The following is a 26624-nucleotide window of genomic DNA, read 5'->3' on the forward strand; positions in this document are numbered from 1 at the left end:
CCCACCTCTGCCTCTGCAGTGGGAGCTCCAAGTCATCACTGTTTAAGTGGAAATCGTTGTTTTGTTGTCGCATCACAAAAAGTTTTTCCCCAAACGAATTTTCCCCTCATTTATATTTTCACATGTGTCTGTGTGTGTGTTTGTGTGTGGGTGGGTTAATTAATCTACATATAACAAATGTAGAAGAGTTTGAAACTTCCGTCTTGTGTTTTGTTTTTTTTTTTTTTTTTGTTAATAGTTTAATGGCTTTTTATCGCTTAATACTTGTTTCGTGTGTTAATTGTTTTATTATATTTTCCTTTTGTTTGCGGTCGACAGTTTTCCAAAATGCAGGCATAATTTATTAACCTGTGAAATTAACTTTTTGAAATAAATATTTCCAAATGGTTTTTATTTGTTACTGTTTTTTTTACAATTTTCATTCACAGGATCTCTGATTATTTATGCGGGTAGATTAATGCATATTCAATTTTCGTGTCTTTTTTTTGTGATTTCTAAAGGTTTTAAAATTTTAAAAAATTACTATTATTATTATTAAGAGATTTACGCAAAATTGTAAATTTCACATAATTTGAGAAATTAAGCTATAACAATTAAATTAAATTAACCAAGTATTAATGTTATTTACATTTAATATTTAATATTTACATTTGTATTGACTATATGGCTAAATTAGAAATTTAGAAAAGAAACTCCAAAATGGCTAACAATTCTAATCAATGAATTAAGCCACTTAATTATTAAGATATTTTCTTTTTTTCTTGTCAATTTCTTCATCGTTCATAGTTTTAAGCATTGCGAAACTAAACACATATTAGAGTTAAATAAATACAGAGTACCAAATATTTAGTGAGGAAACTAATTTAACTTTAATTTATTCACAATTTTCATAAATTTCATCATTTATTGACCAATTTCAATATGTTTTTTTTGGTTAAAAAGCGTTTTAGTAAGTAAACATACATATATATATAGATTTAAGGCTTAAAAAGAGTTGTTCGATAAATTATTTGAATATCTTTTCTTAACTTTTATTTACAATGCATTTTCTAATCTTAAAATGATGTCTTCCGTAAAATATTTTAAATATCTTTGCTTAGCGATTGTATAATATGCATTTTCTAATCTTTTGAAGTTATCCATCTTACCTCCTAATCACTAAGTTTTACTTGGGTGATTTAGTTGATTTTTTTTAAGTCCCAGAACATATCTTACAGATTTAAATGGAATTTATAATTCCAATTCTAAGTTGCAGTGTTACCTAATAATCCTTGGTGGTAGTGTTCAAGAAGGCTTTATAGTTTAATTCCTGGGTAAAGCAAGTATTTGGTAGAAAATTCAAATCTGTGTAAATATGCCTGGATAAGCCGGGTAATGCGGCTCAGAGCATGTAAAAACAATAAATATCTCTGATGGATTTATCCAGCTAAATCGTGATAATCTACTATACATACTTTCATAGTTTGGATATTATGTGCACAAAACTGCCAATGGTGACATTGAAATTTTATGGTAAAAAAGGATCCTTGCAATGCTTTTATATGTATGTCCTTTTTTTGCGCAATGCCACCCTGGCACAGGACTTTACATTTACTATTTTTTGTCATTTTTTGGGTAGATTAATAGAAGAAATTAATCGCTGCATTGTTGCTGACAATAGAGAAAACGTCCGTATCGTACGTTTAAACCGTATAAATGATAAATTAGGGATATATGAAGTTTTTTATTGAGATTTTGGTATTGGGTATTAATTGTCTAATATTAAGGTAGACGGCTGGAATGAGAGGAGGAACTTTTTAATGGACATTAGGGTCTCAATGTCACTAGAGGGTGGCAAAAATTTCGAGAACTTCGCCGTAAAAAAAACATAATGAAATATTTCGAGAAGAGAGGAATTATTCCTAAGTAATTCTTTTATGAGGAAGATTGAAGAGTAAATTTGTGAATGTAATTGACTTTATTCAGATAAAAGATAATGTCCAGAAAGGAGCCTTAAAAAATATATAAAATACACAGAATGACCATCTGCTTAAATTTCTTGCTTCAAATTGATTGATTAAATTAATAAACTGATTAAATTAATAAATGGTTTACATTAGACAAGATATAATCCATCAGATACAGCTAGATTTTGTTATTGTAAAAATATTTCCATTGATTTACGCACAGTAAAAAGTAAATGAAATAATCATCAAGCGTCAGGACTAGAGGGAAACTGCGGTCAATCAAGGACATCGTTAAGCGTCCTTTACCTTTGATTTATGGCCCACAATTCATTGTCAGCAGCAGCCACCAAAGTTGATGCTTCTGAGACGAGTCACTCCTCTCGCTATCTGCTGCCGTGACCCACCCCTGGTCAAGTCCCGAGGAGTCAGTCCCTTCTCCTAGTCCTTTTGACACTTTGACAAATAATTTTATTGACGCTCACAGTACTTGGATCGCTGTTTGGTTTTTAATTGTCATCGGCTCAGCTGCTCTGCACGTGATAATTGCTCATTTTATGAGGCATTTATCAAAGTGTCTCGAGGTCCTTGCGGCATTGTTGTTGTTGTTGGCTGTCCTTCGCTGTTGCCCCGTGTGAGTTGAATGCCGCCTGCTGTGTGTCTGTCAGGGGCGGTTTGGCGAAAATTTCTATTCTACTTCATGCGGATTTTATGGATTGACTGACTGACAGTCACGCGTCATTTATTTGACCGTGACAGTTGGTCGCAAAGAAAGAGCATTTTCAGTTTTGATTCTCAACTCTGATTCGAAGCAAAAGATGGAGTGGAAGAACTTTCACATTCGCTTCTCAGACACGTGATGGATTTAAGCGGCATATCAATAAATTAACACAAACGGAAATTTGTTAAGGACTTTAGTGCTCTCGCTTGTAAAGCGAACATGCCATGCATAGCTGATGAATCTCCCAAGACAAAAGAAAATAAAAGACAACAAAACAAAACAAAAAAAAACCGTGTAATAAAAACTAAATTATATCCTTTTCACGTTCAAGTGTCTGCGGCACCGACGGCGGCATCACACAATATGAAGCAACATGTTGCTCAGTCAGTCCGACAAAACAGAGAGAAAAAACATACATATAAAAACAGACGGAGGGACATACCGAGATAGGAGCAAGAACAGAGGCCAGAATGCCGACGACAAAGCCGTCGACCACTTTGTATTCCAGCTCATTTGGTTTTTCTCGTTTCTTTTGGGTTTCAATTTTTTTACTGTTTCTCAAGGATTTTGTTTATGGTCTTGTATTTTTTGTGTGTCTTCCTTGTTGTTTGTTTTTGGTTCATGCCATTAATGCGTATTAAGTAATTAGTACTGACTAACGATAACGTTTTGATTATCCTTCTAAAAAAAAAACACAGACACACACACAGAGGGTAAAGGCACTTTGTATTCCAGCTCATTTGGTTTTTCTCGTTTCTTTTGGGTTTCAATTTTTTTACTGTTTCTCAAGGATTTTGTTTATGGTCTTGTATTTTTTGTGTGTCTTCCTTGTTGTTTGTTTTTGGTTCATGCCATTAATGCGTATTAAGTAATTAGTACTGACTAACGATAACGTTTTGATTATCCTTCTAAAAAAAAAACACAGACACACACACAGAGGGTAAAGAGGAATGTTAACATTGATTCCCGAAGTTTAAAGTCATTCGCACTAAAAACTATTCGATAGGAAATTAAGTTGATGTGATTAAGCATTAAAGTCTATATATTATAACATTATATAATAAATAAATATTGTAAATACAAAACCGCAAATTTTTGGTAATTTTCTCTCATTATTTGATCAATTTTTAATTTGACGTGAGATTTTTAAGTTTGTCTCTCCCCTTGGTTGGTAGAATTGACTTTTTTTCTCCTTCGTATTGTGAGATTATCGTAATTAAAGGGTTTTTTAAGATTTAAAATATTTCAGGAGATATGACGTTTTTTGTGAGACAAAGTTCTCCTCATGTGATACAAACTTAAAACTCAATTTTTTTAAAACTGGCAGTTCTTAACAAAGAACGGAGAATGACGACAAATCTGGTACCGTCTTCATGCAGAATTTTAGAGTTTTGTATTCCCTTGCATATCTCGGATTCAGACGGATCGGACCACTATATCGTATAGCTCCCATACAAACGACAAAGTCACGAGGGACTTTTCTCAATAACTTTTTTGTTTTTTAAGCTATAACAATTAATACTTGTTAGTTTTATATATTTTATATATATTAATGACTTTACAAAATTTAATCAAGATCAGGTAACTATATCACCTGTATATCGTATAGGAACGATCGGTCAAAAACAGTGACATTTATGAATAACTTCGTTACTTTTGGAGCGATTGCTTTATTCACTTGTCAGTTTTTATAGATCTGTTAATGACTGTGCCAAATTTGATCAAGATCGGGAGACTATATCATATACCTCCAATAGGAAACAGTGACTTTGATCAATAATATCTTTATTTGCTATGCTAAAATTGTAGCCCTTTCTTTGTGCAAATATAAGACTTTTTAGATAAAAAGTTTTTAAAAAATTTCAGTTTGAAAAATATAAAAATATATTTCTTTATTATTTATTAAATACTATTTCGCAAATTCTTATTAAATAGTAGTCTTTGAGAAATACAAAATAAAACAAAACAAATCGTAGTAGTCATTTAAATTTTTAAACTCAAAGTAAGCCTTTGGATTTCTAAAAAAGAAAAATTCAAATCGTAGTAAGCCATATTTTTCATCACCTAAGGTTTGAGCTCAACAGAAATCAGTATATTTTCTGACTCTCAACTAGTAACGCACATCAAATACAATAATTTTGTAACACAAATATCTAGATATAATTTATAGTAAATTCTTTTTTTTTTCTGTTTTTTGGTAAACATGGCAAACATTTTTGACACTATTATAGAAGGACTCCTTTGCCCGGATAATAATCGTATAAAAGATGCTACAGTTCAGTTATATGAGGCCTTCAAGCAACCGGACGTTCTATGGAATCTGTGCAAAGTCCTGACATCCACTCGTGCTGTGGAGGTGCGTCAAATGACAGCTGTTCTACTGGATAAGCGTCTATCGGATGCTGGGGTCTGGAACGGGTTATCCTTTGATCAGCAGATGGGCGTCAAGAAATATTTATTGGAGGCTTTGGTAGCCAAAAAGGTGCGAGCAGTGAAGAGTGCCATCGGCCGAGTTGTTGGCACAGTGAGTCGATATCATAACGAGAAAAAGGATCAATGGATTTCCGACGTTCTGAAGTATACTTTCGAACGATGTGTTCTGGATCCTAATGAGAGCGAACCGGATTCTTATACTTTTTCTGCCGTAGCCGAATCGGCTACAACACACTTAGCGGATGAGATGCCCACTGTATGCAAGATGTTTGAGACCATCATGGTTAATTCCGATGCCCAGAACACTTCAGCCTCACGCACTGTGGCCAATATGTTTAACGGAATGGGATATCTGATTCCATTTCTAGGGGAATACCCAGCAGGTGCTGAGTTGATAGTCAAGTTGATGCCTCTGATATTGAAGACTACAATTAAATGCTCTTAATGGCGATGGCGCGGAATTTACCTTAGTCTTTGCTATATTCGATGCCCTTGCAGAGTATGTTCCGAGGGCATTTCACGATACCGAAGCCGTGGCGAAATTACTTCTGGATGCGTCGGCGTGTGAGCAAATCGAGAAGACAATTCGACTTCAACGTATGTCATTCATTTCTGAGTTTATGCGTGAGTAAGACAGAAATACTCAGACAGATTATGCTGCTGCCCATCGTAAGAGTTCTATTTGAATTGATATGCAAGCAACCGGCCGATAGCGAGGATGACGAATTGGATGGCAATAGTTATGCGGAGGGGGCCAGTCATGCCCTCGATGAGATAGCCATGATTGTGTCAGGTGACCAACTTTTCCCACTCTTGTTTCAGTTAATGGAGCCGGCTATCCAAAGTACGAACAATCTTACTCGTCGGCCAGCCTATTATGCATGAGCACTATCTCTGAGGGTTGCATGGAGATCATATGCAAGCAATACTTGGAAGTAATGTTGAATGTCATCAAAACGGGCACACAGGATCCCGATTTGAGTGTGCGCGGTGCTGCTTTCTTTGCCCTGGGTCAGTTCTCGGAGAATTTTCAGCCTGATATCAACAAATATTCTCCAGAAATATTGTCAATGTTTTTGGAATATCTTCGCCAGTTGATAGGGGATAAGAAACGAGGAACGGTACCAATAACCAAACATGTGGATCTATTGTTTTATGCCTTGGAAAAGTGTTGCGAATCAATGGACGAGATGATTGACCATCACTTACCCGGGGTAATGGATTGCCTCTTTAAAGCCTTGAATTCACCACACACGCTTACATTGAGGTCCTATTGCTTGTCGGCTCTTGCTCTTGCGGAGATAAAAAAGACGTTGATGGCGACGATTTGATGATATGGTGGAAAATGATTACGTCACTGAAATGGAGGAGGCGATGTTTGCCCTCAAAGAATTTTCAGAAACTACGGGCGCTGCTTTTGCCCCTTATCTGCAGGCGGTGTTTGAGAATGTATATAAAGTTATTGAACATCCGTTACCATCAGTACGAAAGGCGTGTGTTGAGAGTCTCTCCTAATTACTGACGGCTTTCCATCGCCTGGGCAATGAAACGGCCTTTACCGAATACTCTAAGATTATAGTACGCAAATTCTATGAGATGATTGTTAAAGATGATAACCGGACTGTGGTTGTTAATATTCTGGATGATTTAATTGACCTCATCAGGGATTTTGAGGCAGCCGCTATACAATCTCAAGAGGTTGTGAAATTGCTCTTCAAGGCCACCCGTAGGTTATTGACCCAATCAACTAGATGTCAAAACTTTGAAGCACGTCAGGACAATCTAGACGCAGCGGAAGGCAGTAGACTAGATGAGATGCTTATTGGTTATGCTGCTGGCTTATTTGTGGAGTTGGGATATGCTACCGAACCGGCACAATATGCCGTATATTTTGACAAAGGTATATGCATACTGTCTAAAATGCTAAGAATGGCCATAGATAATAATTGTGCTGCACGGAGGACTCTGATATACGAAACCATCGCTGATAGTATCAAGCACCTGAACATGCAAGTTGTCGACTATTTTAATTCCCTATTTAATGTTTTCTTTAATGGGACAAATGACGCAGAAGCCAAGTGTCGCCAGCATTGCTATTATGGCCTAGGAGAGCTACTATTTTATGGAGATACCAAATCTCCAGGAGCTTGGCCTGAGGTTGTCAAATGCATAGCCAATGCCAGCTGTAAGAGATCGCATTTGCAGTGCCCTATCACGTCTTTTGATGACAAATCAAACGGACTTTCAATTTGAAGAGATTCTATCAGCCCTGTTAGATCTCTTGCCCTTGCGTGAAGAATTTTCGGACTATGATGCAATTCTACAGGCTTTTCAATATGCTTATACAGAGCCACGTGGCCGTCAGCTCAACTTTGTACATCGGATATTGGAACTAACACTGCGGATTTTGTTTAGCAAGAACTTGCCCGATTCAGCAGAATGCACTGCAATAGAATTATTTCAGAAAATTGCTGAAGAAAACCGACAAATTGTTACATCGATATGTGCTGCTAATCCCGAATTTCACGATTTTGTAATGTCTTTATAAGCTAAGAAATCCGCCTGATTTCTTGGCCCCTAAATTTTGTTATGTGCCTTTCATTTTTGCCATTTAGCCTAACGATTGTTTAATCAGTGTTCGAAATCAAAAGTAAATTAAAGTAATTGTTTCTCCGAAAAGTAGGTTCTTGTGTGACGTTTTGGCCATTAACCCTTTTTTGGCATAACCCTTAGCTGTGCTTAACCTCTTCATCTAGGTCGTCGCATACTTCAGATACACAAAGTCAACCAACTGAGTTGAGTCATGGGGCAAACAGAGTGAAAGCATCTCGTTTTCATTACATTTAAAATGCTGTCAGCACCTAACCTGCCATGACTTTGCCGTCGCCTTCCATCAACCACCACCACCATCAGTACGTCCAAAGGATCAGACATAAATGCGGGCTCTCAAAATGTCTTCATGTCCTGGCCTTCTATACCATTTTCTTTTTTTTTTAAATTTTGTGGCACTTTCAACGCATCATTGAGTAAGCCGCGAAGCGTACTCATCATGAGAAGGACAAGAACATATATAGAAGGCATTCGGGCTGAAAATGAAGATGCTTAGAAATGGAGTGTGCGGTTATAATAAAATTAGAAACGATGCGTAAGATCAAAGGCCCAACGATGCGCAGTAGGCGCGACATAATACCCGAAATGTTCAAAACACCAGAGAAGAGCGGTACCCTGGAAAATGGGACTGGGACATCATCAAGAGGGGCGCCCTGACAACTTCAAGTGGAAAGTGACTGAGCGCTGAGTGCGGAATGGAGCTGCAAAACCTGAAGAAGACGTATCATTAATGCCAAACAAGGAGTCGAACAAGAGGTACGCGTAAAATGAAAAGGTGTATTATGCACTCAACTTGAAAACCAGAAATTTCTCTCTCTCTCTCTCTCTACCTCTTTCTCTTAATGTCTCTCATCCTGTCAATTCCTACTCAAGTATGCTTGAGTATGTTTTTTTCTTCTTCGTTTACTCATTCGTAGTAGGTTTGGGCCTCGGTTCTGTTCAAGTGTTTTGTCCGGCACATTGCACACACTTCCTCGAAAGTTGGGCATTAAAAGAAAACGACAAGAAAAAGACAAAAGTAAAATAAGGAGATTCAGAATGATGTTCAATGTTAAAGACTGATGACGACAGGTTAAACGTTTTCATTATGAGCATACCTCCAGTTTGCCTTTAGAGCTCCAGTGGTTTTTCCATAATTGGAGCTGCATTCAAGTGTCTTGAGAGTCTTGGAGTTTTATTTTTTTTCTTGTTTCGTTGTTCTGTTTGGAGACTTAATGAAAAGTATATTGAGTTCTCGGTAGTTGGTTTTAGGCTGCTTAGTTGTGTATTTTAAGTGAGACATGCTCAATTAGTTCTTCGAAAAATGTAAAGAAATAAAAAAGATGAAATGATTTTCCATAACTTCCGCCGCCGCTACTTGAAGTGAGAATTAATTGTGTGCACTTGAGCCAATTGACGAAAGACAATTTGGAAAATGAAAATTCAACAATTTCTCTACTCGTTGAAAATTTAAAGAAAAATGTACATTTAGTATAAAATTGATTTAAATTTAGTTGATCAATATTTTGTTTTTTTTAACAACAACAAAGAAACTCGGCTAAGTTTCAATTGCTTCCTGGAATTCGGACTAAATAAATCTCACTTTCTTCGACCGGAAATGCATTTTTATTTTTATGGTGACATTGTACTTGACCGAAAAGCCATTAATAAGAAACCTGAACTCCCTTTTTTGGCCAGAGAAAACCACTTATCTTTAACAAAAATTTTAGTGACATGTTTATTACCAACAAACGAAGAAGGAAATAGGGAAATATATCTACACACATGTTATAGAATATACATTTGCTTATGTCTAACATTTGTAATATAATTTATGGCCACCTTAGTTAAAGTCGTCGAACCTGTGGCAAGTAAAAAGGGTTAACTAGTTCAGTTCATTGGCAACCCTTTTGCCAACTGTGCGTTAAACAAACTTCCTGTTTAATCCCCCCCGCCCAGGCCAATGTACGCATAAACTCATGAATCTTGCCAACCCAAAACCAACCATACCCGAACCCAATTCAAACCCAACCCAACCCTCGTTTCTGTTTCCCATTCCTTGCCTTTGTTTGCCTGAAATTGACTGATTACCCACAAAATTACCGAATTTATTTGTACGTAATTTGAGACATTAAAATTAGTGTTTCCTTTAAAATTAATGTTTCTGCCAATATCTTCGACACTATATGTCGAGAAGATTTTTGGCCTAAACATATAATTGTTAAGGAATATACTGTAAAAAAGACAAATCGGCAACCGATTCGCTTGCCTACAACAACAACTAATACTATTCCTGCCACATCTGCTGGTGGTGGCGTTCTGATAGCTGTTGATGCTGCTTATCATCTGAAATGATTCAATTTTCTAGTACCCAGGAGATTGAGTTTGTCGGTGTTAAAGTAAATTTTAAATTTTTTAATGCTTTCATTACTTGTTCCTATATTCCACCATTGTCAGACATGGTGGTATATCTAAATCATTTAGAGGCAATTCAGTTTGTCTCTTTAGTTTCGAGTCAAGACATGCTCATAGTTGTAGGTGATTTTAATTTACCCGCTTTAGCATGGTCACTAACAGATGAATCTACCACGTTGCTGCCCTCTTTGTCACATGACTTTATTGATGGCCTTCTAGGCTTATCTTTATCCCAAGTCAATTCTGTCTTAAATTCTAATGGAAAATCGTTAGATCTTATTTTTGTATTGGATTCTTCTTATTGTGAGGTTTCTAGGATCGAACCATTTGTTCTTCCAGAAGACAAATTTCATCCTACATTAAATTTAAAAATTGATTTGCCCTTGTTTCATCATTACTTGGTTCAAATGAGTTACCACTAACTAGGTGCTTTCGTAAGACTGACTTTGCCAGCCTTAATGAAAACATTGCTACTACCGATTGGTCTTATCTGTACAATTGTAGTGATATGAACTCGGCTGTTCGTTTTTTCTATGATACTCTGAATTCACTCTTTGATATTTGTGTGCCTCTTGGTAGGCTGGAGCGGCTTAACAAACCTCCTTGGTTCTCTCGCGAGCTATCCAATTTGAAAAATGTGAAGACACGATATTATAAGAAGTTTCAAAAAACACGTCGTTCATCAGATTGTGCTCTGTATACAGTCGCTCGTTCAAAATTCATGATGCTTAATACACAATGCTATAAGAATTATCTTCAGCGGTGTAAGCTTCAGTTTTCTTCTGACCCTAAACAATTTTATAATTTTGTTAATTCTAAACGTAAGACCTCTGTGCACTCATCTTTTTTGTCTTTTCAAAATAAACCAGAGGGCCGGGGCTAACTTCGACCGCGTCAAAGTTTGTATACCCTTGCAATTTTTTTGGTAACTCTTTCCTTACCTATAGCCATTAAAGTGGAAAAACGTTTTATCTAAAAAAGCTGTTTCCGAAAGAACGGCCTACAATCTTAGCATAGCAAATAACGACGATATTGATCAAAGTCACTGTTTTGCACCGATCGTTCCTATGGGAGCTATATGATATAGTTACCCGATCTTTATCAAATTCGGCACAGACATTAATAGATATATAAAACTAACAAATATTTAATTTGAAAGCAATCACTTTAAAAATAACGAAGTTATTGACAAAAGTCACTGTTTTCGACCGATCGTTCCTATGGGAGCTATATGATATAGTCACCCGATCTTGATCAAATTTGGCATAGTCGTTTATATGTGTAATTAACTCACCAATATTAAAATAACGAAGATATCGAGAAAAGTCACTGTTCGTGACTTTGCCATTTGTATGGGAGCTATATGATATAGTGGTCCGATCCGGCTGAATCCGAGATATACAACGCCTGCAGTATATACAGCTATATATCTGTAGCTCTAACGGTCTAGGAGGAGTTTGCGTTGATCCAGACGGACGGACAGACGGACAGACGGACGGACGGACGGACGGACGGACATGGCTATATGAACTCGTCTCGTCATGCTGATCAAGAATATATATACTTTATATGGTCGGAGATGCTTCCTTCTATGCGTTGCACACTTCTGACCAAAATTAATATACCCTTTTTGCAAGGGTATAAAAAGCGAGCACTGATCAGGCAATTGCCGATATGTTTGCGAGTTTTTTCAAAACAACTTATTCCTTAACGGAATATCGAGCAAGTCCGTATCCTTATCATTTAAAAAAGGCTAATTGCATTTTCAATCCAGTGATTGATGAAAGTTCTATTCTTAGCGAACTTAAATTAGTTAAACCTGTTTATTCTCCGGGGCCAGACGGTATTCCTGGATGTGTACTCAGGTTCTGTGCAAACGCATTATGTAAACCCATTTTAAAATTGTTTCTATTGTCTGTAGAATCTTCCTCTTTTCCATCTATTTGGAAGGAGTCGTATATTATTCCTCTGCATAAAAATGGCAAAATGTCCGAAGCCTCTAACTATAGGGGTATCTCAAAATTGTCCGCTATTCCGAAAGCTTTGAAGAAAATTATAACTTCTCAATTGCAACATTTTTGCAGCTCTATTATTTCGCCATCCCAACATGGGTTTGTGAAACGTAGATCTACAACCACTAACCTTTTAGAATTTACATCAATAATTATCAAGGGGTTCAAAAATGGTAAACAAACTGATGTCATATACACTGACTTCAGCAAAGCCTTTGATTCCGTTAATCATACCCTATTACTTTCTAAACTGAGCGACATTGGGTTTCCACCCCTTTTCCTTTCTTGGGTTCGAGAATATTTAACAAATAGAAAACAGAAGGTACTTTTTAAGTCTTCTTTTTCCGTTTCCATTTCTGTGACTTCTGGTGTACCTCAAGGTAGTCATCTTGGCCCTCTGCTCTTCACACTATTTATTAAGGATCTTCCATCAGTCATTGTTCATTCGCGTGTGCTTATGTATGCTGACGATGTCAAGATTTGTCTTACTTGTAAAGATACAGATTCATTTAGTCGGCTACAAGCTGATCTTAAAAACTTTCAATCCTCGTGCCAGTTTAATCTACTAAATCTTAACACTACCAAATGTAAGGTAATGTCTTTTTTTCGTAACTCTCCTCAACTGGTCACTTATTTTCTAAACAACAGCCCTTTAGAACGTCTAAATAATATGAATGATTTGGGCGTACTTATGGACCATAAGTTAAATTTTAACACCCATATTTCCACCACGGTCGCAAAGGCCATGAGTGTCCTCGGTTTCATTAAAAGATGGTCAAAAGAATTTGATGACCCCTATACAACTAAACTTCTTTTTACTTCGCTTGTCCGTCCTATTTTAGAGTATGGATCTTGCATTTGGTCACCTCAATCTGAGTCGCACCAGATTAGACTAGAATCCGTTCAAAAGCATTTCTTGCTATTTGCTCTTCGTGGCTTAAGCTTCTCTTGATTAACCTTCCGTCCTTAACTAACCGTAGAACTATGCTTAGTGTCATTTTTATGCACAAGCTCCTAATTGGTGATATCGACTCGCCTGAGTTATTAGCTCAGGGGAATCTGTCGGTACCATGTAGACGGTGTAGACATCCTTTAATACCTTTATCCCTTAGTCGTTGTTCTTCTAACTATGCTATGCATGAACCTTTTAGGGTCCTCTGCTCTGATTACAATCTTCTATCCCCTGTGATCGGCTCAGAGTTTTCTATTAATATGCTTAAAACATCTATCCTATCCCATTTAGTTAATAGATAGCTATAGTTTATGTGTTTGTCTGTCTTTTCTATTGTGTATTTTGTCCACGCGATTCGTGCCGTGCGTTATACGGCTGCACCCCTCTGTCGGTCGTGTGGGAGGTGGGCAGTTATCTGCTTGGGCTCGCGCGTAACAGGCTTTGTCCTGGTGTCGTAGGGGCCACTTGAACGTACTGCGCATAGTATCGTCAACGTCCGCTAAAATAAAAATAAAAAAAAAACAACTTTTTCCTCAGGCCATGTTTGTTTTATTTGGTCTTGTATACAGTACATATATATACATACGTATGTAAGTATATATAGTTCACCAGTTGACAGAAAATAATCCCCTTATCCATTCATTCGGGCAACCAATATATGTGACAGTTGGTTATGTAATATTTCAAAATTTCAAACATTTGTTACCATACCATTTTCCAGCAGCTAATTAGCTGAGACAGTTTTTATGTGAGTTTTTGCTGTTTGAGAGACTCGGATTACCAATTTTTCTAAATTTTCATTACTTGTAACAAAGAATGGGAAATGTGAAGCATGAGAGCCTAGGAATTGCTGGAAAATGGGGCTCTTTTATTTTATAGAAGTGTAGTTATTCTCTATAAATATTTTGTGTATATTAATCAGAAGATAAAATGCAGGAGATAGGAGAAAATTATTTTGTTATTTGAGTAAGTCATTAAATTGTGGGATTTCTGCGAAAATTTTAATCTAGTTGATATTTGAGTCTCAATTTTGTATAGATATATTTGGTAATTTGCTGTATCTTAAGCGATTAGAAAACTATTTATATTGAATATACCTAAATATACAAATATAAGAAACAGATTCTTAAGATTTAATGAAAATAAAAACCGCATTCTCCTATTTTACATCTTTAACCATCTTTAAGGTAACTAGAAAAAACTAGAAAAAAAAATGTATAGGATACATATTTTAAAATGAGAAGGAAATTTCCAAATATTTCCTTTTATTCGGAAAATCATCAGAAATCTGAAATATTCTGTTTATTTATACAGAAAGTTAAGTTACAACAAGTAATGTTTTATTTGGTGTGCTTAAATAGTTCTGAAACGTTTTTGAATAATTTTCTAGTTACTTTAAAGATGGTTAAAGGTGTAAAATTGGAAAATACGGTTTTAATTTTATTCAATTTTAAAACCTCAAACCTAAGAAAACGCAACAATTTTAAATAGTGAAATTCGTGTAGAGAAGTATTGAAACTGCTGATAACTTAAGACGGACCTTAAAGTGATAAGCAAAAAGTATTAATCCCGTTGACTAGAAATGTGCTAAGACTATTACAAAATGTACATACATCTCGAATAATAGCTTTATCTTGGAAAGAATATGATATTACATAAAAATATGTAATACTAAACGATAATATAGGAGTGGAGGAGGATGAAAACTACAATAATTTGTTTAAAACTATAAAAATAAAGATTGTGTAAAATAACAAAGAAGTAAAAAGAACATTTTAAGCATTACGAAACTGACTTGCCAGTTATATTTCTCCGTGATCATAGTGATATTTCTGATCAAACGTTTTATTTGTGGGGTTCCTTATCAAGTAATTTTCAATGTGAAACATCAAAAGTTCAAACGTATTATTTCCAATGGTCGAATTGGGTTTTGTATTTAAACCAAGTCTGCGTTGTGCACTTTTGGTTCAGTTCATTGCTGCAGCTTCCATTTGGAGTTCAGTTACAGTCAGTCTCATAAATTTCACTCTTAATAGCATCCGCCTGTCATTGCAATCTAAATAAATTGTTAAATTTATTTACGACAAAATGTCCACAGAAACATTTTTTTTTCTATATTTTTATGTGTGTGTGTGGTAAAGTGCTGCTGCCTTTTGGATAGAATGAGAGCTTGTGGGTGAATGGCAGTGTGTGTGTGGCTAGAAAATATGAAAATTAACTGCCGACTAAAGCCAAATTTTCCTGTGCTGCTTCTACAGCTTTTGCGTGTGTGTGTAATTTTCACTTCATGTTTGGCCACAAAAACGCAGAAACTGCCATAAAATGCACACACACACACACACACACATACACACACAAAGAGCAATTCATACAAACATAGACGAGGTCCTGACTAGGTCCTGGTCCTGCAATAAGGTGAAAGAGGGGCACTAAATGCCACTAAATGAATTTATTTGCCAACAAGAGTGGGCAAATGGCAGTGCCACAAAGAGAGGAGAAGCTACTAGAACCCAAAAAGAGCAGGGGTAAAAGAGAGGGGGACGCACCGACGTCGACATTTTGAGAGTAAATAAAGCCCAAAATGAGATTTATGCAACATGACCGAGAACAACGACAGAAACAACAACCAAAGCTGCTCCACGCTGCTCAGGGGGGCGGGTTTAAGGGTTTTAGTTTTAGTGGCCACCCACTTTGTGGGCATTATGGCAATGGCAATAGCCAAACCAAATGCCGTTCAGAGAATAGAGTGAGAGACTCTGTCTCTCTCAGTCATTGCATTTAAAGTCTGGATGTGTGTGTGTGTGTGTATGCCTTTTAAACCAACTAATTTTTGTCTAAAAGGAAAACACCGAAAAGGAACCAATATAAAAACAAAGTTTGGAATAAACTATATCCTTTGAGGGTCCAAAATTTTAAGCAAACTGTATAAGCTCTCTAAATCATAAAGAAATTAAAAGCTGATCCAGACTTATCCATGAAATTATAAGCTATTCTATTCTATATTATAAGCAATCCTTGGAATTGAAAGAGACACTGTTAAATCTGAATGGGATATTGAATCGAATCTTTTCTAATCTTAAGCTAAATATATTTATTATGATTTAATTTGAGACTGACATGGTTTAATATCTGGAATTTTTTATTATTAACTCAAAAAGTTCTCCTTAATTAAACTAATTTTATTTGTTGACTATGTCACACCTGCAAACCGTTTACTTATGAAGCACATAGCTAATCTACCCTGCTTAGGTTAGCTATAGTCATCATATGAGGGACATTTAGTACTCGCTCCTGGGTGCCCTCTTTGTGCGTCTGTGTGAGTGTGTGTGTATGGGTATAGAACCATTTATTCTGCACAAAATTGTCACATAAATTTTACAGCGTCCAAGGCATGTCAAGCGTACTTCATTTTGTATTTTATGATATTTTTTCCTAGCCCTCCCCACCACTCACCACTATATAACATATATAGATCCACCTTCCTCTCACCGAGTTGGTTAAAAGGAAATTTATAGCAACAGAGAATTGGGATCTACGTGGTAGGTAAGGGAACTAAGTTGACTTGATATAGATTGAACTAGATTGGAAATGGCAATCACAAGAATACCAAAAAAAAATATGAAAAAAGAAAACTACTATAGTAAAAGTTCTGCCACGAAAGAGATAAAGACAGAGAGAGAGAGAGAGAAAGAGAATGAGAAAAAAATGGAAAACAATGTGCACATTAATGAAAAATCTAGATGGCAGCTTTTTGAAAGGAGCAAAAAATGTGACAAAAACCTCAGAAACAGACAAGAGCAGCCAAAGAAAACGTTATATATATATATATATATATATATAGGTATATGATATATATAGGTATATGATATATATATATATAGAGGAGAGAGAAAGCAAATAAAACAGAAATAAAGAATAAAAGCAAACAAACAGCAGCAGTTGACAACTGTCAGTGTCAGAGAGCTGCCAGTGCCACTGTCACTGTTGCTTCGTTAACTAAGGTGGCCATAAATTATATTACAAATGTTATACATAAGCAAATATATATTCTGTAGGATGTGTGTAGATATATTTCCCTATTTAAAGATAAGTGGTTTTCTCTGGCCAAAAAAGGGAGTTCAGGTTTCTTATTAATGGCTTTTCGGTCAAGTACAATGTCACCATAAAAATAAAAATGCATTTACGGTCGAAGAAAGTGAGATTTATTTAGTCCGAATTCCAGGAAGCAATTGAAACTTAGCCGAGTTTCTTTGTTGTTGTTGAAAAAACAAATGGAAATGGAAAATCCTTTCATCTTTTTTATTTCTTTACATTTTTCGAAGAACTAATTGAGCATGTCTCACTTAAAATACACAACTAAGCAGCCTAAAACCAACTACCGAGAACTCAATTTACTTTTCATTAAGTCTCCAAACAGAACAACGAAACAAGAAAGAAAAAAAATAAAACTCCAAGACTCTCAAGACACTTGAATGCAGCTCCAATTATGGAAAAACCACTGGAGCTCTAAAGGCAAACTGGAGGCATGCTCATAATGAAAACGTTTTAACCTGTCGTCATCAGTCTTTAACATTGAAAATCATTCTGACTCTCCTTATTTTACTTTTGTCTTTTTCTTGTCGTTTTTTTTTAATGCCCAACTTTCGAGGAAGTGTGTGCAATGTGCCCGATAAAACACTTGAACAGAACCGAGGCCCAAACCTACTACGAATGAATAAACGAAGAAAAAAACATACTCAAGCATACTTGAGTAGGAATTGACAGGATGAGAGACATTAAGAGAAAGAGGTAGAGAGAGAGAGAGAGAAATTTCTGGTTTTCAAGTTGAGTGCATAATACACCTTTTCATTTTACGCGTACCTCTTGTTCGACTCCTTGTTTGGCATTAATGATACGTCTTCTTCAGGTTTTGCAGCTCCATTCCGCACTCAGCGCTCAGTCACTTTCCACTTGAAGTTGTCAGGGCGCCCCTCTTGATGATGTCCCAGTCCCATTTTCCAGGGTACCGCTCTTCTCTGGTGTGTTTTGAACATTTCGGGTATTATGTCGCGCCTACTGCGCATCGTTGGCCTTTGATCTTACGCATCGTTTCTAATTTGATTATAACCGCACACTCCATTTCTAAGCATCTTCATTTTCAGCCCGAATGCCTTCTATATATGTTCTTGTCCTTCTCATGATGAGTACGCTTCGCGGCTTACTCAATGATGCGTTGAAAGTGCCACAAAATTTAAAAAGAAAAGAAAATGGAATAGAAGGCCAGGACATGAAGACATTTGAGAGCCCGCATTTATGTCTGATCCTTTGGACGTACTGATGGTGGTGGTGGTGGATGGAAGGCGAAGGCAAAGTCATGTCAGGTTAGGTGCTGACAGCATTTTAAATGTAATGAAAACGAGATGCTTTCACTCTGTTTGCCCCATGACTCAACTCAGTTGGTTGACTTTGTGTATCTGAAGTATGCGACGACCTAGATGAAGAGGTTAAGCACAGCTAAGGGTTATGCCAAAAAAGGGTTAATGGCCAAAACGTCACACAAGAACCTACTTTTCGGAGAAACAATTACTTTAATTTACTTTTGATTTCGAACACTGATTAAACAATCGTTAGGCTAAATGGCAAAAATGAAAGGCACATAACAAAATTTAGGGGCCAAGAAATCAGGCGGATTTCTTAGCTTATAAAGACATTACAAAATCGTGAAATTCGGGATTAGCAGCACATATCGATGTAACAATTTGTCGGTTTTCTTCAGCAATTTTCTGAAATAATTCTATTGCAGTGCATTCTGCTGAATCGGGCAAGTTCTTGCTAAACAAAATCCGCAGTGTTAGTTCCAATATCCGATGTACAAAGTTGAGCTGACGGCCACGTGGCTCTGTATAAGCATATTGAAAAGCCTGTAGAATTGCATCATAGTCCGAAAATTCTTCACGCAAGGGCAAGAGATCTAACAGGGCTGATAGAATCTCTTCAAATTGAAAGTCCGTTTGATTTGTCATCAAAAGACGTGATAGGGCACTGCAAATGCGATCTCTTACAGCTGGTTCCGTCTCCTTTGTCATGGCATTGGCTATGCATTTGACAACCTCAGGCCAAGCTCCTGGAGATTTGGTATCTCCATAAAATAGTAGCTCTCCTAGGCCATAGTAGCAATGCTGGCGACACTTGGCTTCTGCGTCATTTGTCCCATTAAAGAAAACATTAAATAGGGAATTAAAATAGTCGACAACTTGCATGTTCAGGTGCTTGATACTATCAGCGATGGTTTCGTATATCAGAGTCCTCCGTGCAGCACAATTATTATCTATGGCCATTCTTAGCATTTTAGACAGTATGCATATAACTTTGTCAAAATATACGGCATATTGTGCCGGTTCGGTAGCATATCCCAACTCCACAAATAAGCCAGCAGCATAACCAATAAGCATCTCATCTAGTCTACTGCCTTCCGCTGCGTCTAGATTGTCCTGACGTCCTTCAAAGTTTTGACATCTAGTTGATTGGGTCAATAACCTACGGGTGGCCTTGAAGAGCAATTTCACAACCTCTTGAGATTGTATAGCGGCTGCCTCAAAATCCCTGATGAGGTCAATTAAATCATCCAGAATATTAACAACCACAGTCCGGTTATCATCTTTAACAATCATCTCATAGAATTTGCGTACTATAATCTTAGAGTATTCGGTAAAGGCCGTTTCATTGCCCAGGCGATGGAAAGCCGTCAGTAATTAGGAGAGACTCTCAACACACGCCTTTCGTACTGATGGTAACGGATGTTCAATCACTTTATATACATTCTCAAACACCGCCTGCAGATAAGGGGCAAAAGCAGCGCCCGTAGTTTCTGAAAATTCTTTGAGGGCAAACATCGCCTCCTCCATTTCAGTGACGTAATCATTTTCCACCATATCATCAAAATCGTCGCCATCAACGTCTTTTTTATCTCCGCAATCCTTGCCTCCGGCCAGAATACCGCATGGTGATACAACAGATAGAAGGATGCGATCCATTATCTTGGGTAGATATCCAGCCATATTCTCCCGATAAACATTGGAAAGGGCTCCGAGAAGATGGTAAACGGCAAATCGAACCTCTGGATCATCCGGACCTTTTGATAACATCAGTAGGCAAAAGCCCATCGATTCGTTGCAATAAGGCGCCATAAATTCATCGCCCACGATTCGAACATAAACTGACCATGTATTGATAGCTATAATACGTAGCCGACCGATCTCCTCATCACAGTCCTTGACCAAATAATTCTGCATCACTGCGACAATTTGAGAAAAATACGGCAATATAAGCTTGCCCGAACCAGAAACAGAAGCAAGAGCCGACAAGCAATAGGACCTCAATGTAAGCGTGTGTGGTGAATTCAAGGCTTTAAAGAGGCAATCCATTACCCCGGGTAAGTGATGGTCAATCATCTCGTCCATTGATTCGCAACACTTTTCCAAGGCATAAAACAATAGATCCACATGTTTGGTTATTGGTACCGTTCCTCGTTTCTTATCCCCTATCAACTGGCGAAGATATTCCAAAAACATTGACAATATTTCTGGAGAATATTTGTTGATATCAGGCTGAAAATTCTCCGAGAACTGACCCAGGGCAAAGAAAGCAGCACCGCGCACACTCAAATCGGGATCCTGTGTGCCCGTTTTGATGACATTCAACATTACTTCCAAGTATTGCTTGCATATGATCTCCATGCAACCCTCAGAGATAGTGCTCATGCATAATAGGCTGCCCGACGAGTAAGATTGTTCGTACTTTGGATAGCCGGCTCCATTAACTGAAACAAGAGTGGGAAAAGTTGGTCACCTGACACAATCATGGCTATCTCATCGAGGGCATGACTGGCCCCCTCCGCATAACTATTGCCATCCAATTCGTCATCCTCGCTATCGGCCGGTTGCTTGCATATCAATTCAAATAGAACTCTTACGATGGGCAGCAGCATAATCTGTCTGAGTATTTCTGTCTTACTCACGCATAAACTCAGAAATGAATGACATACGTTGAAGTCGAATTGTCTTCTCGATTTGCTCACACGCCGACGCATCCAGAAGTAATTTCGCCACTTCGGTATCGTGAAATGCCCCTTATCCGGGCAAAGGAGTCCTTCTATAATAGTGTCAAAAATGTGTGCCATGTTTACCAAAAAACAGAAAAAAAAAGAATTTACTATAAATTATGTCTAGATATTTGTGTTACAAAATTATTGTATTTGATGTGCGTGTTACTAGTTGAGAGTCAGAAAATATACTGATTTCTGTTGAGCTACAATTTTAGCCCTTTCTTTGTGCAAATATTAGACTTTTTAGATAAAATGTTTTTGAAAAATTTCACGTTTGAAAAATATAAAAATATATTTCTTTATTATTTATTAAATACTACATATTTAAATATTTCCCAAATTCTTATTAAATAGTAGTCTTTGAGAAATACAAAATAAAACAAAACAAATCGTAGTAGTCATTTAAATTTTTAAAATCAAAGTAGGCCTTTGGATTTCTAAAAAAGAAAAATTCAAATCGTAGTAAGCCATATTTTTCATCACCTAAGGTTTGAGCTCAACAAAAATTTTTAGTGCGAATGACTTTAAACTTCGGGAATCAATGTTAACATTCCTCTTTACCCTCTGTGTGTGTGTGTTTTTTTTTTTTAGAAGGATAATCAAAACGTTATCGTTAGTCAGTACTAATTTCTTAATACGCATTCATGGCATGAACCAAAAACAAACAACAAGGAAGACACACAAAAAATACAAGACCATAAACAAAATCCTTGAGAAACAGTAAAAAAATTGAAACCCAAAAGAAACGAGAAAAACCAAATGAGCTGAAATACAAAGTGGTCGACGGCTTTGTCGTCGGCATTCTGGCCTCTGTTCTTGCTCCTATCTCGGTATGTCCCTCCGTCTGTATGTATGTCCGACTCGTCAGACTGTGTCTCACTGGTTTGACAGCAAAATTCACACTTCATTTAAAATTATTAATGTTGCGCATAATAATTTTGTACTAAATTAAATAGTGCGTGGGTCGGTCTCTGTGTGACGGATTGAGGGTTTTTATATGTATGTTTTTTCTCTCTGTTTTGTCGGACTGACTGAGCAACATGTTGCTTCATTTTGTGTGATGCCGCCGTCGGTGCCGCAGACGCTTGAACGTGAAAAGCATATAATTTAGTTTTTATTACGCGGTTTTTTTTTGTTTTGTTTTGTTGTCTTTTATTTTCTTTTGTCTTGGGAGATTCATCAGCTATGCATGGCATGTTCGCTTTACAAGCGAGAGCACTAAAGTCCTTAACAAATTTCCGTTTGTGTTAATTTATTGATATGCCGCTTAAATCCATCACGTGTCTGAGAAGCGAATGTGAAAGTTCTTCCACTCCATCTTTTGCTTCGAATCAGAGTTGAGAATCAAAACTGAAAATGCTCTTTCTTTGCGACCAACTGTCACGGTCAAATAAATGACGCGTGACTGTCAGTCAGTCAATCCATAAAATCCGCATGAAGTAGAATAGAAATTTTCGCCAAACCGCCCCTGACAGACACACAGCAGGCGGCATTCAACTCACACGGGGCAACAGCGAAGGACAGCCAACAACAACAACAATGCCGCAAGGACCTCGAGACACTTTGATAAATGCCTCATAAAATGAGCAATTATCACGTGCAGAGCAGCTGAGCCGAGGACAATTAAAAACCAAACAGCGATCCAAGTACTGTGAGCGTCAATAAAATTATTTGTCAAAGTGTCAAAAGGACTAGGAGAAGGGACTGACTCCTCGGGACTTGACCAGGGGTGGGTCACGGCAGCAGATAGCGAGAGGAGTGACTCGTCTCAGAAGCATCAACTTTGGTGGCTGCTGCTGACAATGAATTGTGGGCCATAAATCAAAGGTAAAGGACGCTTAACGATGTCCTTGATTGACCGCAGTTTCCCTCTAGTCCTGACGCTTGATGATTATTTCATTTACTTTTTACTGTGCGTAAATCAATGGAAATATTTTTACAATAACAAAATCTAGCTGTATCTGATGGATTATATCTTGTCTAATGTAAACCATTTATTAATTTAATCAATCAATTAGAAGCAAGAAATTTAAGCAGATGGTCATTCTGTATATTTTATATATATTTTAAGGCTCCTTTCTGGACATTATCTTTTATCTGAATAAAGTCAATTACATTCACAAATCTTCCTCATAAAAGAATTACTTAAGCATTAGGAATAATTCCTCTCTTCTCGAAATATTTCATTATGTTTTTTTTACGGCGAAGTTCTCGAAATTTTTGCCACCCTCTAGTGACATTGAGACCCTAATGTCCATTAAAAAGTTCCTCCTCTCATTCCAGCCGTCTACCTTAATATTAGACAATTAATACCCAATACCAAAATGTCAATAAAAATGAAGTAAGTAAGTCGTCTCGCCGACTTTGGTATACCTTATGTTTGATCTGCCCAGTTGCAGATGGTACAAAACTCCAATGCTCAATAGCATGTGGAGTGGAGTAAGGAAAATTAAGTCTTCTCCTCTTCGAATTCCAGAAAGAAGTCATTTTTATATTTCGTTTTCATGAGTTAAAAGCTCTTCATGAGCCATGTAACAGAAGCTTTTAGAACATGTTAATGTAAATACAGTGGTAGAAATTCCGATAATCTTAAACAAATAATATACGAAATTTTAATATATACAAATCTAAGTTAACAATGACGTCTCCTCCAACATACTCCGCCATTGAAGGATGAAGTATGACTCCTTCAATTTACATCAACGTCATCTCTTAAAGGCAATGGAGCAAGTTTGCAGATTGGGCGACGAATAATTCCTTTCTTGGTGCGAACATCGGCTACTCTGACCCTTCCATCTGCACCAAGTATGGCTTCGACCACACGACCAGTAATCCAGCATTGCGGTGGAAGATTGTCTTCATGGATGAGAACTAATTGATCCTTTGCTATGTTGTTCTCGGGATGCAACCACTTAGAGCGTTCTTGTAATTGATGTACATAGTCGCGCTTCCAGAGTTCCCAGAAGCGTTGCTTGAGATAGGTCACCCTTTGCCAACGAGATAGATAAGATAGTTTTGAGTCATTTATTACCGCTTCAGGGATCGCTTGCAGTGAACATCCGATCAATAAGTGTGCTGGCGTCAGAGCCTCCCCGTCATTGGGATCATCGCTGTGAATGGATATTGGACGGGAATTCAATATCGCCTCCACTTCAATTGCAATCGATTGAAGCTCTTCATACGTCAAATGAGAAGAGGTCAAATTTTTGATGAGCAGAGTCTTCATTGACTTTACTGCGGCTTCCCATAAGCCTCCAAAATGGGGAGCACTCGGTGGAATGAAATTGAATTCAAAGCCGGCATTTCGGCTAAATTCCTCCAGATTTTTTGCATTGAGTTCTGAACAGAATTGCCGTTTGAAGCCTTCAAGTTGCGAACTTGCTCCGACAAAGTTGGTGGCATTGTCACAATAAATCCTTTTGGGTATGCCACGTCGTCCGATGAATCGCTTCAAACAGAGAATAAAATTATTAGCAGATAGGTCAGAGATTAGTTCTGTATGAATAGCTTTTGAAGAAAAGCAAACGAATATGGCCAAATATGTTTTGTAAGGAACTTTGCTTCGAATGCGGTACGACGTAAGAAATGGTCCACATAGATCTACTCCGCATATTAGAAACGGGCGTTCGGCCAGGAGACGGTCAGCTGGGAGGTTACCCATGATTTGTCGCATTAATACAGGTTTGTAATGATAGCAATGTGTGCAACTTCTAACAACCTTTCGGACCAGTTCGCGAGCATTTACAATCCTTACTGTTAGGCGCAGAATCGCTATCAAAACTTTAGCTCCCGCGTGAAGGTTTCGCAAGTGAAGATCTTCAATATATTATAAGTGAAATTATGAGTCTTTGGAAGCAATAACGGCATTTTAGCGTCCAATGGTATGTCAGCCATTGCAAGACGGCCTCCAACACGGATAAGTCGAATATTTTGAGAACCTATCTGTTCATTTGAGATGAATGGATTTAACTTTTGAAGCTCCGGCTTCAGACTTCGTCCTGCTTGTAAGTCCTTTAGTTCTTTCGCAAACACATCACTCTGAATGGAAGAGATTATATGATTAAAAGCCAATTTAAATTCTTCTACTGAAATGCTTCTTGTAGCATTTATCGTATTATTGCGGTTAATAGGAACTCGGTTGAAAACTCGTAAAACATATGCTAAGACTCTCACAATCATACGAAACGATGATAGTCTACTAATGATCTGCTCAACTATGCTCTTTTCTTTATAACTAGTGCTACATTTCAATACAAGGGTGTTTCGCAATTCTAATTCTTTGGGCTCGAAATCTGTCTTTCTTTCAGATTTCGGCCAATGTAATGCATTAAGTGTTAAGAACCTTGGTCCATGAAACCAAATTGTCTGCATCAAATCGCGCGCTGCACAGCCACGTGAAACAATGTCGGCTGGATTATCCTTTCCAGGCACGTGACTCCAAATGATATCCTGCGATTGAGTTTGTATGGTTGATACGCGATTGGCAATAAAGCATTTTAGAGTTGATGGGTGCATTTTAATCCAATGGAGAACGACAGTTGAATCTGTCCAAAAATATGTTTTGCTGACAAGACAGTTTAATTTGTGTTTGATTTTAGTCCATGTTTGGCAGAGTAAAACGGAAGCACAAAGCTCTAAACGAGGTATGCTTTGCGATTGAGTGGGCGCAACTCTCGATCTCGAAATGATCAATGAAGTTACATATTTTCCGTTGTCCAAAACCCTTGCGTATATGCAACATCCATACGCTCGATTTGAGGCATCCGAAAATCCATGGATTTCACACTTATTTTTTGGTGATGTATTAACAAATCGATTTACTCGAACCATGTCAAGATTAGATAAATCAGCTTCAAGTTGTTGCCATCTAGTCCGTAAGATCTCTGGCAACGGGTCGTCCCAGTCCAAGCGCTCGATCCACAAGTCTTGGATCAAGATTTTGTAGCGTACTACGACTGGCGCTAATAATCCTAGCAGATCATAGAGCCTGGCCATGATCGATACTATTTTTCGTTTTGTTGGTATTGCAGTTAATGGAAGATCAAATCGAAATAATATAAGATCTTCAGTTGGCAGCCACGACATGCCAAGAGCCTTGGTGACATCACTATTGTCAATATTGAGATTATATTCATAATCTGTTGGTGCCCCACTAAAATTCCACTTTGTCAATTCTAAGCCTGCCTTTGAGAGCAATTTGGTAACTTCATTCGTCTTAGCATTGAGTTCTTCGATTGAGTCAGCTCCATAAATTAGATCGTCGACGTACATATCCTCAGCTAATACAGCAGCTCCAATTGGAAACAACTCCTTATACGTCTCTGATAAAAACTTTAAGGACCTGATTGCGAGAAATGGAGCGCACGACATCCCATAGGTAACAGTATTCAATTGAAATAATTGAATAGGTTCTTGCGGTGACTTTCTCCACAAGATTTGTTGGAAACTTCTATCCTCAGGTGCGACGAGAAATTGT

General features: G+C 37.3%; 2 protein-coding genes across 2 annotated transcripts; one reads left to right on the forward strand and one right to left on the reverse strand.

Moving 5' to 3' along the window:
- The first annotated feature begins 4867 nt into the window (after positions 1–4867).
- Positions 4868–6428, forward strand: LOC124460871. Its single transcript, XM_047012473.1, has 3 exons — positions 4868–5480; positions 5596–5694; positions 5920–6428. The coding sequence occupies exons 1-3, from the start codon at positions 4868–4870 to the stop codon at positions 6426–6428; spliced, it is 1221 nt and encodes a 406-aa protein (XP_046868429.1).
- A 13368-nt stretch (positions 6429–19796) lies between these two features.
- On the reverse strand, positions 19797–21031 carry LOC124460872 (importin-4-like). Its single transcript, XM_047012474.1, has 2 exons — positions 20929–21031; positions 19797–20863 (listed from the first exon to the last, which is right to left on the reverse strand). Exons 1-2 carry the CDS (start codon positions 21029–21031, stop codon positions 19797–19799), a joined length of 1170 nt encoding a protein of 389 aa, XP_046868430.1.
- Positions 21032–26624: the final 5593 nt, after the last annotated feature.

Source organism: Drosophila willistoni, unplaced genomic scaffold, assembly GCF_018902025.1.
Source record: "Drosophila willistoni isolate 14030-0811.24 unplaced genomic scaffold, UCI_dwil_1.1 Seg149, whole genome shotgun sequence".
NCBI lineage: Eukaryota > Metazoa > Arthropoda > Insecta > Diptera > Drosophilidae > Drosophila > Drosophila willistoni.